The sequence below is a fragment of the Zonotrichia leucophrys genome, chromosome 1 (assembly GCF_028769735.1).
Source record: "Zonotrichia leucophrys gambelii isolate GWCS_2022_RI chromosome 1, RI_Zleu_2.0, whole genome shotgun sequence".
NCBI lineage: Eukaryota > Metazoa > Chordata > Aves > Passeriformes > Passerellidae > Zonotrichia > Zonotrichia leucophrys.
This window is the reverse complement of record NC_088169.1, coordinates 107,724,360-107,740,465: the sequence shown is the minus strand read 5'-3', so window position 1 is coordinate 107,740,465 and position 16,106 is coordinate 107,724,360. Positions and strand designations below refer to the sequence as shown.

General features: G+C 39.8%; 1 protein-coding gene across 8 annotated transcripts in view; it reads left to right on the top strand.

Moving 5' to 3' along the window:
* ROBO1 (roundabout guidance receptor 1) overlaps positions 1 to 16,106 on the top strand; it is a 682,144-nt gene that overhangs the window by 624,380 nt on the left and 41,658 nt on the right. For all 8 annotated transcript variants that reach the window (XM_064726906.1, XM_064726875.1, XM_064726883.1 and 5 more), the window contains 6 exons: positions 68 to 236; positions 335 to 501; positions 3,572 to 3,693; positions 5,828 to 6,059; positions 7,333 to 7,454; positions 11,366 to 11,537. In XM_064726906.1, the coding sequence (XP_064582976.1) occupies positions 68 to 236; positions 335 to 501; positions 3,572 to 3,693; positions 5,828 to 6,059; positions 7,333 to 7,454; positions 11,366 to 11,537 (984 nt within the window). The remainder of the gene's footprint in view (positions 1 to 67; positions 237 to 334; positions 502 to 3,571; positions 3,694 to 5,827; positions 6,060 to 7,332; positions 7,455 to 11,365; positions 11,538 to 16,106) is intronic.

Genomic DNA, 16,106 nt, shown 5'->3' with positions numbered 1-16,106 from the left:
ATGTGAACAGCATTTAGCTTACAGGTGTTTCATGTCCATACTCAGCGTTTCTCTCTCCTTTTGTCAGAGTTCGGAGTCCCAGTGCAGCCACCAAGACCCACTGACCCAAACTTGATTCCTAGTGCTCCATCAAAGCCTGAGGTTACAGATGTCAGCAGAAACACAGTAACATTGTCATGGCAACCAAATTTGAATTCAGGTGCAACACCAACCTCTTACATAATTGAGGCCTTCAGGTGTGTGAGTCTCGTGTGATATTGCTGTCTCTATCTTTACATGTAATGTGTTGCTAAAGAATCACATGCTAACCTGCTGTTGTGTGTTTTATCCTTAGCCATGCATCAGGGAGCAGCTGGCAAACTGTAGCTGAAAATGTGAAAACTGAGAGTTTTGCAGTTAAAGGGCTAAAACCTAATGCAATTTATCTCTTCCTTGTGAGAGCAGCTAATGCATACGGGCTGAGCGACCCGAGCCAAATATCTGATCCAGTGAAAACTCAAGGTAAGTTTTTGATACTGAACATTTTGGGTGTCCACAGCAGCTGTCACAAGTTGCCTAAGCAATACCAGATGCAGGAATAATGGTAGCTTTGGACTGTCTACCTATCATGGCCATAATATATACCACAGTAAAATACAGTGCTTAAACTTGCATTTCTCTGTAACACAGACTCTGACAGCATGTTGCATTGCCTAAGGGAACCCTGGTGTCTCTCATCCAAAGGTAGTTACAACTTGCAGAATAGCTCTTGCTAGTAATCCCTGTGTTTTTGAGTTCCCATACAAATCCTCAAATTCCATGGAAATGTTATTACTATGTCCAGTGAATCAAATAAGGCTTAAGACTGAGACAGGGAGAGAAACAGCATGTAATCTGAGTTGCTTTCTGCTGCAATAGGAAAGAGAAAAGTTGAAAATTTGAAGGAATTTGGCATCATGAACCAGTAAAGATGTTTTGGCAGTATGTTACAAGTGTTTCCATAGTACAACTGTTGGAAGTAAAATAGGGTAGAAAGCAGTGCTTACAGATAGCCAAGTGGAAGAAAAGTCTGGGTAGAAGTGAATGAAGGAGTCACCCACTGACTCCAGCTGTGACTGAAGTCCAGCTATGGACTGAGTCCAGCTATGTAAAGTTAAAACTATCTTTGCATTCACTGTAGCCAATAAATGACACTTAGGGTGATGTACAGGGAACAATGCATTGCAGCTCTGAAGCCTGCATTTTTCCAGTAGAAAAGCTTAGATTCTTAAGAAGGGGGAAAATAGACACACTCTTTTTCAAAGAAAAAGTGATATTGTATTTTTTTTGTTTGTTTTTCTGATCTTCCTACTTACTGGAGAAATTGACCCACTGGCTTCTTGAGAGTGTCTGTGTTGTATGTTTGTTTCTTTGTTTGTGTTAGTAAGTACATGTTAGTTTTTGAAAGGAAGTTCTCTAAAGGAAACAAAGGGTTTTTCTTTGGTGACTTCTCATGTTTTCTGTAGTTGGTCTGAAAGCAAGTCTTTCTCATGTCCCCTGGGGGGTGACCAGTTTCACATTGCTGCCTTTTGGCATTATGCATTTCTCCTGATGGCTGACAATTTCAGTGGATATGTATGGACAGCAGAGTCACAGCCCCATGGAAAATCAGGGTTGAACAGGTTCCCAAGTCTGTTACCAAGGAGAAATTTCATGACCTTTTAGTGATTCCTGATTTCTGGGAATAGAGCTGCACGAGCCTGTTTTTCATGTAGTGTGGTTTCATTTCTGGAGATGAGGAGTATTGTGTCTGTCCCAAACTAACTGATTACTGACCTGATTCTGAGAAACAGCAAATGTTCTGTTCACTCAGCTGAATGGTTTATAATGGCTTGGAAAAGCTGCACTGTTCTCTGGGTACCTAGTAGAGCTGAAAACCCAAGAGCTGAACAATAACTCAGTGAAAATAACAACTAACACATAAAATTTTCTGCAATTTTAAGAAATGTGTCAAATGTGTTGAGTGTCAAGTCCTTTAGAGGAGTACTGCTCTTCTTTCAATATAATTTCGTTTTTGATTAAGTTGTTGTCTAGCTATGAAAGTTCAGAAATTTCCAGTTTGCTTTTGTTATGAGGGTGGTAAATCTGGTCCTAACTGCTTGTTCATTCCACAAATCAAGATGAAGGTAGGTTACTGCCTTCAGTGCCTTCATCCCTTCAGCACTGCCTTCCTAGTACCTTCATCTTCACACTTCACAGACATTAACAACCTCATTCCTGGGTGTTTTCACTGACAGTCCCTGTCTTGGAAGCTTGGAGCTGAAACAAGAGAGCACACACGTTTTATAGCCCAGATGTGCACATGGCTGAGCCTGTGAATAGTTTGAGCCATATTGTAGATGACTCATCTCTTCTGACTAGCAAAGCTAGAACTAATTATTCCACTGGCTTTCCTGTTACATTCTGAGCAGGGTGATATTTAGGCAAGGCTCCCAAACAGAAGCTTTTGTCTTTAATGCTTTCAAACGTTGGGAGGAGGGAAATAGTGTGATAATGGAGTGTTTGCAGAACATACTACATGGGGATATAGCAGTGACTCAGTGGAAGATTTTTTGGTTTTGTTCTTTTATTCAAGAACAATAAAGAATAATGAATATTGGTAATATTCATTATTACCAATGTTGCTTGCTAAGAATCCAGACTTGTCACTAACTGACTATATATTAACTTCAGTAGTAATCACTGCAAATACTTTTCATGAACTTCATAGAATTTTAGCCATAATCAGCATTGTATTTGTTTAAAATGAGGTGATCAAGGAGTGAAATGTGAACCTAGAACAGAAGCTATTATTGTGCTTTCCATAGTACATATTTTAGATACCCTCTTAGTGATTACCCTGTAAATTTTACACATCTGACAGTCATTCCATTTCAGTTAAATGTGCTTTCCAAGGGCTCAATATGCAAAAAATATGTGGTTTTGTCATACTATTGCGTGTTTTGAGAGGAATTTGTCCCTTCATGCATATGAATAATCCTTCCAGCTATAGGATAGACCAAATATCAGACAATCCAGACAGCTCTCAACTGGGCTCTGCCTTCTGTTTACAGAAGTCTCTTGCCATTAGAGAAGCTGCAGCCACATAACTAATTTATCTTTTCTCTGCTTGTTAACATTATTTTGTAGTGACACCAAGCAAGTTTGTCATTAATTTATCTAAAGATACAGCTTCTGCTTTTGCTGTTCTTTATAGGTTTCCTGGTCTCTTGGAATTGGCAGTGGGCAATAGAATGTTTTCCCAACAGGAATGAATAAAGAGTTGCTGCTGCAGGGATTTAACAAAGCTGTCCTTGAATGTGGTGTGTCTTTTTGTGCAGCATTACCCTCAATATCAAAGAAAGTGCAGTGTCTTGAGTTGGTACTACCTAAATGCTGGTGATTTGCTCAAGAAAATGCTTCATGCAGTTTTGTCTTACATGATTAGGAAGTACTTAGATTCAACTTCAATTGTGATAGCATCATAAACTTTCTGACATACTCATTTGTATTTGCCTGTATTTATTTCAACAATCATGTGTACTTGTGAGAATGGAATCTTAAATTATTGCAGATGTTCCACCAACAAGTCAAGGTGTGGATCACAAGCAGGTCCAGAGAGAGCTGGGTGACGTGGTGCTGCACCTGCACAACCCCACCATCCTTTCTTCCTCCTCAATCGAAGTTCATTGGACTGTGAGTACAAACCTGTACCCTGCTGGTGCTGCTGACATGTCCTGCTTCCACTGCAGTGGGGCCACACTTTTAGAAGCTGAGTAGTTTTGTGTGCTTGCAAATGTTTTTTCCTGGGATAAGTGCTACTTGTGCTCTGCTTTTTCATTAAATTTTACCCATTTTCTCCATCTTTGTCTGCATTGAGAGTGCTGTTTACAATGGGGTGAGGGTTTCAGAGTCCTCCTCTGGAAGCTAAAGGACTTCCTCAGTCACATAATTTAAAGCCTTCCCGCTGCTTTCAGCAGGACATGTATCAGTCCCTTAATGAGAGAACATGGGCAATTCCCTCTCTGTCAGACACACTGCATCATTCTGTTTGAAAGTGTTCACTCCTTGCTACAGACACACTGCCAAACACACCCAAATCAGACAGCCTGTTCTGAACCTCTCCTTTCCTGTGGTGCTCTGAGTACGCCTGGTGCAGGGAAAAGAGGTAAAAAAGGCAATATCTTATTGTTGTTGCCCTGGCAGCAGGAAAGAAGAAGGTTGGGCACGTGGAGGTCATAGCAGAGGAACTGAGAGAGTCAGGAATGTAACTCAACGATCAGTTTGAAAATGGAATGCAGAATTAAGAAAAAGTTGGGGATATAATTATACCATGTACAAAAATAAAACCATAAGGAGTGAGCCTTGAGGTCTCTGTGGGACTTCTATCTGAACATTCCAATATATTGGCAGGGGTAGTGTGGGACAGCACAGGCTGGCCATGCCATAGCAGAATATTTTTTACAGGAACAAAAGGCATTTTGACTTTGTAGAAAAGCTGTAGCCCAAAGGAGTCCTGACCTACACCCAGATCTCCTTGATGCTGCAGTAATATCTGCTGTGCTGCACAGTAATTACACTCTCACCTGCAGTATGGCCACCTGCAGCAGGCAATCTCCTGTTCTAAACTAATGCATCTTTGAGGTTCCTAGCAAATTCTGTTTGACCTTTACTTACAGAACAACCTTTTCCAGACAGGCAGCTTTTGTCAGTCTCTTGGGTGGCCTGTGGCTTCTCTGCAATTTCAAAAATAAGCATTACCTCAGTTTCAGCTAACACATGCATTCTTTATGTGATTATTAAAAATGAAATGTGTTGCTCTTTGGATTGAAATTGCAAGCACACAGTTTTATTATATATCATTGTATGAGATTTTTGAAAACAGGAAAATCTGATGCACTTTAAAAATTTTATTGTGCTTGTTATTAGACTTCCTTATTCGTCAGAAATTGAAACCAGCAGTTAAAAAGATAGTGAGTGTTCCACAAAAGGTCAGCTGTATAAGGTAGCTTTCTGTTTCAGCTATAGTCAAACATATTGGACCTGCCCTTGATTACACTCAGATCTCTTTCTCCATACATTTAGTGTAAAATCGCCTTAGTTTGAAAAGCACTCAGGACCACTAAGCATCAGCTTGATTTGCTTTTCCAAGTCTCATCCATGTTACCATACTGAGTTTTATGTTCCCTCTTGCAACCTGGCCCTTTCCTTCTAGCAGAGAGCCTCCCCCTGTGTGGGTGGACATGGGGGAACTCTTTGGGGAGCTCTGCCCTCTGACAGAGCCCAGCCACAGTGCCAGCTGCCACCCACTCAATTTGCTTTCCCCACAAAGGAGCAGGCAGGAAGCAGTGCTCATTTCACACGTTTAGGGAAGTTTCCACACCTCAGGAGAGTTGACTCTCTTTGTCAACTCTCTCTTTGGTCTCCATATTCATCACCTTGAGCCATGGCACTGTAGATCTCCCTTTCCTCATGTGTCCAGCTCTGCTCTCCAGATTCAGCTGGGCAGCAGTCTGACCTGTGCCAAGCACTTTTGCTCCATGGATGCAGAGACTGTTCATTTCATGGAGCTGGGGCATATTATACAACTTCATTATCCCCCTCTAATGCCTGCCTAAATCCAGGGAAACCAGCAGAGTTCTACCAGCATCAAAGGGATTAATGCACTTGTGAGTCAGGCCTGCAATTTGCTGTAATGCAAGGAGCCTTTATCTGCTTTGGCAGTGATGTTTTCATGAGGGATAGTCCAGGGGCCGTGCACAGAGTCATGGGCATCACCTCTGGTTCCTGCCCGTTTATGGATGTGTTCTGTGTTCTGCTCTCTTGCCAGGTGGACCAGCAATCCCAGTATATCCAAGGATATAAAATTCTGTACCGGCCTACACCAGCATCTTATGGAGAATCAGAGTGGCTGATCTTTGAAGTGAGGACTCCCACCAAAAACAGTGTTGTCATTCCTGAGCTGAAGAAAGGCGTAAACTACGAAATCAAGGCCCGCCCTTTCTTTAATGAGTTTCAGGGAGCAGATAGTGAAGTGAAATTTGCAAAGACCCTGGAAGAAGGCAAGTAGGAGCTAGACTGTCTTCATCTTTCCTTTTTGAAGTAGCAGCCTGGCCGGCTTTCCTCTGATATGTTCATTATTTGATCTTGTTTGAAGTGCATGCTGTTTGAGAGCAGCAATCTGTGGCAGAGGAGACTGATCATTATGTGAATTGTTTGGTGACACAGAAGTAAATATTCTGAGCCAGGCATGAGAGACAGAGAGAGAGGGATGTGCAAAAATCCCCTCCGACACACAATGAGAAATGTGCTTTTTTATCTTCCCTGCAGTGTGCGCACTCCTCCCCGCTGAGTTCATGGGCTGGTCACAAGTGACTTCTGTCAGATTCAAGCACTTGCTAATCACTATCTTGAGTAGATAGCAGACACCACAGAAATCATCAAAGCAGTGTAGCTGGGGGAATGAAAACCATGGTTTTTAGAAGGCTTTTATATGTGGATCAATCAGTGAGACAAAATAGAAAGATGAATGAGGGCAACAGATAGAGTGGACTAAATTATGTATTTCCATCTCATACATGTGCTAAAAAGACAAGGTTCATAAAGCTTTTCCTTTTGTTGCTGCACAGGCATGATAAGTATGCAAGGTGGCCAGTGCCTCTGAATAGGGATTTTGGTGCTTCTGCTAGGATGTGCAACCTTTCCCTTTCTATCTTCCTCCCCCATTAGAAATGCTATGTACCTCCAGTTTATTTCTGCACGTAGCTCAAAGGGTGTGCATAGCTGCATTCATCCTAAGCATCAGCTGAGCATCCACATTTTAGAAGGGTTATTTCAAATTCAAAACATAAATTATTATTATAAATATGTTAATACTAACACATTATGTCCAGATTTTAGTAAATTTTGTATTACTCATTATTTTTTATATGCTAGAGGAACTGAGATTTAGACTGGGGACTGTATAGGATTATTTTTCATTATTTTTCAAAACTGTTGATTCTGGGTGAGCTGATTTGAGAGCAGTGAGGAACTCAGTGCCCAGAATTGTGACATGCAGGTAATGGATATCTGAGAGTACAATTCGGAGTGTTACTTTTCCTGGCATGTGCAGCAAAACTACAGCAGAACTCAGAGCCTGGTTGTTGGGTCATACATTTTCCTTCTATATTGTCAACACTATATCACTTCATCTTCTGGGCACAAACTGCCCTCAGTGAAGGGTGAGGAAGAAAAGATTGCATTTGTAGAGCCTAGAAATCATCTTCCAGTTGAACAAACTCACTTGTGGGTGTGACAGACATAACCATTCAATTCTCCTTTCCGAACGAACAGCTCCCAGCGCCCCACCTCAGAGTGTTTCAGTAACCAAGAACGATGGGAACGGGACAGCAATCGTGGTCACCTGGCAGCCACCCCCTGAGGACAACCAGAACGGGATGGTGCAGGAATACAAGGTACAACTGGCACGGCTGGGTCCCCTGGCAGAGGGAGCCTGGCCAGGTAGAGAGGGAAGGGCTGTTCGTGGGTGCTTGGCTCCATCTTCTGGTTACAACGAGAAAATGGGAGAGAAAGTCACTGCTTTGAATCAAACTCCATCTTTTTAGGGATTCTGCCTAGGTGGTGTCAGGCAATTAAAGCAGCCTCCATAAATCAAAGCAAAGGGTCAACACTCTTAATTAGAACAGCTCCTGCCTTGCCTCCTTTATGACTTGGGAAGAGCACACACAAGGAGAGAGGGAATCATACCTGTTTGAGAGCCAATTTGTGACTCTAAGACACTGGCCAAGGTAGTAAATACAAACAGGCTTAATGAGTTGAGAAGCTCAGGGATAATAATTAACAGTGTTAAGATCTGAGTAAATTATGCGTAACTGGGTAGTTAAAACAAATGGAAAACTTTCCAGGAAAGAATGTGCTTTATGATAATAAATCTATTCCTGCACAGAAATTTTTTCTTTTCTTTCAAACAGAGTTCTCATTATGTTATTTAATTTTTAACAAATTGAAAGCACATTAAAAATATTTATTGTTTGTCATTCATTTATGAACACAGACTGTATTTGCATTTCAAATTTTTTTGGTGATAATTTACATAGCAAAGTAAATGAAGTTTGTTTTTCCTAAGCAAGCTAGAGATGCTTTAAATGTAGATATCAAGTAAGCTTTATAACCATGGAAGGGCAGGAGCTTTGGTTTTAGCCCCCTGCAAATGCACATTATTGAGAAAATCTTTTAAATGGGAATGTCTTGGCTATTTTCTAGGTTTAAACACAGTGCTATAAACCTATATTCCTAGCCATCAAAACTCATTCTGATTTTCTTTTCTTCTCAGTAAAAGTGGGAAAGGGAAGAGATTTATAAGCTTCATGGTCAATTTAGAATAATAAAACCCTGTTCAGAACCTGGTCAGCTGGTAAAATAAAATCTGTTTATGACTTAGTTTCATATATATAATACAATGTAATTGGAAAAAATACTTGGTGAAGTTATTTTATTTAAAGCCAGACCTTGAGAATTATTTACAACAAGAAACTGCATCAGAGGCATGTTAAGGTTGCAATGACACAATGATAAAAGTCAGTAAATTCACATTTCTGAGTGGATATAATCCATACCCCACCTCCCAAATCCCAGGATTTTGAGGTGACAGGTTCCCAGGTGCTGGAGCAAGCACACTGTAGTGCTTTTTTAGCAGTAGATGGCACAGTGGCACGTTTTGCATCTGTATTTGGACAGAAAAATGACATAAAAAAAATCTGTGAAAATATATATGCCATTCCTACTGAAGTTTCTATATGTAATTACTGGTTTTGCCAAAAAAAGCTACTGAAATGCAGAACTGATGATTTTAGATTAAGAACTAATAATAAGAAAAAAAATCAAGTGGAGGACTTGTGAAATTTTCTCTTTTCTCTTCCCCTTTTGTTTTTCTATCTACACTTCTCTCTCAGAAAATAAAAAAAAAAAGTATGCATATGTGGGGCAGTTCATTATTTTCTCAGCAGCTCAGATCAAAGGCAAGAGTGTACCTACTTTAATTAAAGGATAAAATAAATAGGAAGAAGGATACTATCTTAATTGAAGAATTGTCAGTAGCATACACAAAACCCCAGAAATTCAAATTCACAGCATAAGTAATTTTCTCCTTCCCTAACACAAAGTTAGAAATTCTCTTGTTCTACTAATTTTCTCTTCCCTTACGCGTCTGTTATAATGTGAATTCATTCTTCTTTTATAACATTTTAAAAGTTTATTTTCACTTGCCTGTTTATGTGTACAGTCAAAAGTAAGGTGGCAAGTACTGAACAACTTGATGTTTGACCTGACATTCTTGTTTCATGCACTTCTCCATGTACTTGAGCCCCTACTAACAAAAGCTCTTTTTTTCTGAATTAGTAGTTCTTGACTGCAAGTACATAATGAAATAAATGTTTCGTTGTTTGCACATGCACCATTTTACAAGGTAGCAGTAATAATTTCTGTGAAATTGACTTAAGTCCAAATATAGATTTGAGCCTTTTGTTCCTCACTTAAGTTCTTATTTATATAAGAGAATTTTTGTGCTCTTATATTAGCAATATATTAGTAGTATTAGTAATAGTTTTACCCCTAGCACTGATTGAAACAGTCTCTATGTAGTGTCAGAACACGAAAAGGAGATTCTCTTCATGTGCTCTGACCTGCTCTGCAGCAGCACTTACACATATCCTGTGCTGGGATTCGATTTCAAAGGAACTTAAAATGCATTTCACATCCTCACAGTGTCCCACTAGCCTTGTTGCAGTCCATGGCATCCAGAGGAGGAAAAGGGGTCTTTATAATGTCCTGAAGGTGAGATAAAATTTCCAGTGTCCAGGCAGAAAGCGCTGTTCAGGAGGCGCTGTAGCAATTGTTCTAGATGTGAAAGTCTATCCCCCTCACCTGGCAGTCTCCTCAGCAGCAGGATTGCACCAGGGATTTAAAGCAGCTATCTGGGTACTAAATCTTTTAGGAGCTCCATATGTTGAAAGCAAAATCTTCCCTCCCGTGAACAATCGGCCCAGGTTCTGATGTGCTGCTGTTCTCAGCCAGGTTTGCTTCTTTACAGATAAAGTATTGAGTTTAACTAATTTAACTTTCTGAATAAATGTTCTTTGTAGAGCAGTACATTTGTGGAAAAGGCACAAAAAGGAAATAGACACAGCTTCATGACTTTTTTTAGCAGATGTAGATTAGCTGCTACTTCACCTTGAATAGCAGTTGGGAGTTCAGCCATCCTTCTAAAAGCATTTGCCACATCAGTAGTTCAGGCCTAAAGAGATAAAGATATCTCATCATTTTGTTTCTCCTTGCCATTTATTGTCACTCATGTAATATATGAAGCTGTGATTTGAAGTCACTAGACCTGTATCTTGGTCTCAACCAAAAAATGAAATCTGATATCATGCTGTTGTCTCAATTAGAAGACAGCATATCGCTCAATATTTGCCCCTTGCTGCCATATAAAAAAAAATAAAAGAAAAACCAAAACCCTTTGGATTCCAGCATGATATCAGTTCTCTTAAGATGTCATGTGATGAAAGACTTGCTTGTGCACTTGAGTGACACAAATTCCTGAAGAAGAGAATTGCAAATTCATTTAACTGAATGCTCTGACTTTCTTGTTTATGTGAACAGTTCTTGGCTGTGGGGCTTCCCTCATTTCTTCCGTGCTTGTAGCTTCATTAGCACTTGTTGAGCTCTAATGAATTGTGATAAACTCATCAAATAATGGTATGGTAAAAGCAGCAACCCCTTGACGAAGGGAGGAAAAGACACATTTGATTCTATGATATTAGAATAGAAGGTTAATTAATTACTTTATTGTATTGTTCTATACTATATTACACTACATCTAAACTGAAATTGCACAAGCACTGAACTCCACTGAACAAAATTTTGTGACTGTTTGCTGACCAGCAGTCTGAAGATGCTCTTGGTCTGATAGGCCAAGGAAACAAAACCCCATCACTTTGGGTAAGCAATCTCCACGTTGCATTCTACTTTGGCACAAACACAGATGCAGCAAATGAGATAAGAATTGTTTTCTTTCTCTGAGGTTCCTCACTGTGATTCTCAGAAAATATCTTTGAGAAGTTGTGCCTTGCTTTTCTCTGTGAAGAGAAATGCAGCCACATAATGGTGGTAGTTGGAGCAGCTCATTGGAACAAGAAATGGCTTTTCAGTATTCATGGAGGGCCTAGGACAGCAATCCACAACAGCAGATGATAGAACAGCGACTAAGTGTAAATTTCTTCACCCAGAAGGAAAGAATGCATCAACCTCCCTCCTTCTTCCCCTTCAGAGCTGAATTCTGAGCGCTTGCCTGTGCCTTTGCTCCCTGCAGGTTTGGTGCCTCGGCAATGAGAGCCGCTACCACATCAACAAGACCGTGGACGGCACCACCTTCTCCGTGGTCATCCCCTCCCTCGTGCCCGGCATCCGCTACAGCGTGGAGGTGGCTGCCAGCACCGGGGCAGGACCCGGGGTGAAAAGTGATCCCCAGTTTATCCAGCTAGGTAAGCTTCCTGGTAATCCTGCCTCTTGGTGTGGGTGGTTTCTGTTTGTTTGCTTTCGTCTTTTATGGCACCAGAAATGCTTTGGAGGCAAGTGAAATGGATAGTGTTACTTGATCTCAGGAATAGCAGGGTTTGGCATTTCTGGTTTTAAACTTGCCTTAGAACTGCATTCTAAAGGTGGGATTGAAACAACACAGGGGTGTTTTTAAATCTCCCAGCTCAGCAGTGCTTTTTAGTTGTTGACTTTTCAAAGTGAATTTTCACCCTTAAAAACTTGTAGGGGAGCATGAATCACTAGGTGTTAGACCACTTCAGGGATGTAATTTGTCTTGACCACATTTTATCATTATTGAAGCAAAAAAAACAAGCATCCTAAAATGAGTCACAATAAATATAAACTATGTGTGGAAGCTGGTAAATAACCTGAGTACAGGAAAAAAGATGTACACAAATTATGTATAAATTTGACCTTCTAATCTCATTTACACCAAACATTGCTGTCATAAATGTTGACCAGGGACATTGCTCCTGGTTGTTGCTGGGAAAAATGCATCTTTGCTATTGGTTAGCTGAAGATTATTTAAAGTAGCTTTAAGTATAGTCATATGCTGCTTTTTAGTATGCCCGGAGCAAAATACCTTATCATTACAGTGTGTAATTATGAAAGCAAGCTCAGCATGTTGCTTTGGACTTTATGTCCTCTCTGTCTCTGTATCATTAGTAGATCTACCTTCTTATTTCACTTGTTGCATTTAAAAATCTATAATTAAAAGCGTGTGAAAACAAGACAGAGCAACTAATATGGAAAATTACTTGTACATTTCCTTCGGTATTAAAAGAAGGGCCATCTTTAGCTTACTTAAATTAGACAGGTATATGATTCCCAATTACATTGATGGAGATTTTACAATAAAGGTGCACACAGCTTGTATGATATTCCATTAATATGGAATTATTACAGGAAAGCCATGTAGTTATTTTTTGGATTGTTCCTCTCTACAGCCACCTACCATTCACAGCTTTCTACAGCCAGTCAAAATCAAGCTTATTCTATATGGCTTTGGTTTTGAAAATTCTGCATTAGTGAAGTTTATAAGGATAACCTCAAATCTTCAAAGCCAAGGACTCCATAACCACTTATTTTTTTCCCTTTTGTCTGATAATCAAATTCTAAATGAAGGTGAATTTTAAAATGGAACTTAATCACTTTGAGGTTTGTGAAGTGGAAAAAGAAACAAATCAGACTGTCAGGGTAAGGTTTGTGCCCACTTCTGGGTTCCTGGTCTTTACTGTTACTATATTAGAAAACAAGAAGTGATCTCACACCTTGAAAGGTGTTCAGGTGTGCAAGTCTGGTAGAAGCACATATTTCCCCATGGCTGGAGTTTGCTTTCACTGCTTGCCTCTAATTAAATCCTATAATTTGGTTGTTACATGGGAAAGATGTGGAGACAGGACTCTTGTGGAGATCCATGCTACAAGAAACAGAACAATGAAATATCTAGATGGTGCCACAACCCTTTCAGCAGCTGCAGGAGGCTGCTGGAAATTAGTGCATAAATTCAAGTGTTAGCACTCTTTGATAGCACAGATCAACCTAAATCATCCAGGTAGAAGAATGGCTGCAGATTATTCAACTCTGCCCTGTGATGCAAGTTCTTCTCCAGCCCCCTCAAGGAATTGGATTTCTAGTTCTTAGAAGTGCTCCCAGCGTGGGGGTGGAGTGGAGATTTTTGGGTAGCTTTCTGAAGAAAGAAAATTAATTTGTTGATGTCATCAGCTGGCACTTTTCACCAGCAATAAATTACACTATTACAGAGAGAGGGAAGGGAGGCCAGGGAGGGGGAGGAAAGAGGACTAAGATGCTCTTTGTAGAAGTTTTGAAACAGTCCTGACATGCTGTATGTATGTGCTCTAAGAACTGTGTGACAGCTTTCCAGTTACTATATTTCTGCCCTGCTCCCAGCTGTTCCTTTCCTGATACCTGGATTAATGCAATTCTTCATTAGAAAAAGATATATCTAAATAGGAATTTCATGTTCACTTTTTAAATAAGAAGTTCTCATTAAATAAGAACTTCTCATTAAAATCTGTCTCCTTACAATACAAAAACACGAGAGCGGGCCATGGCTGGGTCTCCTCTTTGAGCCTGTGTGGGATGCTCCCAGGTTGGTGACTCTGGGACACGCCTGGGCAGAGCCTCAGCGGGGTGTGTGACAGGAGGAAGTGTCACCTTTCCAGGGCAGCCTTCCAGGAGGAGAGGGGAGGACAGGAGGAGCTGGATTCCCCGGGAGCTGGGGCGGGCAGCGCGGTCCCACGCACCAGCTGAGCTGTGATAAATGACCTTGTGCACACACTTAACCTGTTACAGGGACAGGTACAAATTGTAATCTCCAAGCTCTTTCATTTTCCACGTCCCTGCTGGCATGAAGCAGCTCACTGAACTGTGGTACCCCAGACTTTCCGTGCCACCAGGGACAAGGCAACGAAATAACTTGCTTGTTATTCATAAAATCGTGAGATCCAATGAAAAATTATGTGTCTCCTTAAAACACCCTGCATGAAGCTTCTGAGTTTTCCTCTTGGCTTTGAATGAATTTTCCTCTTGGCTTTTGAATGACCTTTCCTCTTGGCTTTTTAATTTTCCTCTTGGCTCCTCTTTTACTGCTTTCTGTGGAATTCCAAGGACTGAAAACAAATATTTGTTTGGTTTTTTGTTTGTTTTAAAAGGAAAGATATTTTACATAAAGAAAGACTGCAAAAGTTTTGGTGTTAAGGAAAAAAAATAATCCATGAGACCTAGCCACAGCTCACTATATTATGCCTGTAGCAATGTGCTGTGGAGAAACAAAATCACAGAATTTCAATGGAACCTTTTATTTCCTTCTTAAAACACCCTGCATGAAGCTTCTGAATTTGCGTCTTGGCTTTTGAATGAGCTTTTAGTGCTTTCTAAGGAATTCCGAGGACTTAAAAGAATGTTTGTTTATTTTTTTTTTAAAGAAAAGATATTTTACATAAAGAAAGACTGCAAAAGTTTTGATGTTAAGGAAAAAAAAGAATCCATGAGACCTAGCCACAGCTCACTATATAATGCCTGTAACAATGTGCTGTGGAGAAACAAAATCACAGAATTTCAACAGAACCTTTTATTTCCTTTTCACAACATGTAGCTTAAAGACATTGTTTACAAAAATGCTCTGTACAGAAAGATGAGAATTAGCAAAAAATGTTTTGCTGATCTGTAGCCTGGCTTTTGTAGAGTGATGGGATACTGCCTGTGGTAGCTTGGCAGCATTACCTGTGCTTGTTGACAGGTAAGGGGTAACATTGGAACATGTGATGTATTTGTTTCTGGTACCAGCTCTGAGAAGCCTCACAACTGCAGTCAATGTTACTCTTAAACACATAATTTGTGTGAATATATGGTATGCAGTTATTTATTAAGAGATGTCTGCACAATTACTGTAAATACTGAATGTATTATTCAAACAGAGAATGTTTCAAGTGTACAAAACACAAGAAAGTGTCATTGAATCTTTATTATTCTAACTGCTACATTTAGGAGATGTGATTTGTGAACTAGCTAGCATGCCTTCAGGTTATTATTCTGTCAGCCCTTAAGGTACTTTGAGTGTGATAGTTGTGAGGGGCTTTTTGTTGATATTTTTGTTTGTGGCCTGCAAACAACTTAAGAAAGTAATCTTTTTTTATACCCCTCACAGCAAACTCTTTCAAATCAGGTTGGTGCTGTCACCTCAGGCTGTATGTTATAAGACTGAAGTGTACAATTGATATTTTTTCAGTTTGGGAAACATAAATCAAGAAAGGGGACAAAATAGCATATTCTTACCTTGGTAATATTTCATCAAATAATTTTCATATTGCATCATGAACATGCATTTGAGATAACACTCAAACAATATGTTACAGGTTTCAGGTGTTTTGCAAGTTTTTAATTGCCAGAATTAACAATGTCACCACCATTTATATATTCCTACTCAGTGTTTGTACATTTTGTATACTGAATGAGGCATACATATGGAAAAATACCATTCCATAAGTTATACATTTACAAGGCAAAGTTAAGTTACTTGCACAACTTTGAACCTGTCTTTTTTTGAATCTTTGGCATTCCAGTAATAAATGAGTATTAATCTTTTATTTATCATTTAGCAACTTAAATCTTAATTTTCTCATTATTATTATTTATATGAGTATTTATCACTAGAAGATTAGAGGTTCCAGTTCTTCTCCATGTAAATTCTAATTAGTTTCCATTGAAGTTTGAAACTTGGAGCTTCAAGACATTCAAATCAAGCAGCTTGTGAGCAATAGCCACAGCAGCATTATCTGTGATTAAAAAGCAAGCTCTAATCTTGGGCTAGAAGAAGGGATGAGTCACTGTGATAATATGCTGGTTTCAGGGAGCTGTGGGAGCAGCCTGCTCCAACAACTCTGAGGCATTTCCAAGTCCATTAAATGCTGGGGCTGCTGCTCTGGCAGTGGGATGCACTTTGCCATAGAATGTTTATGTTCCCTTATTGTTTTGGCACATCTCCCTGAAGA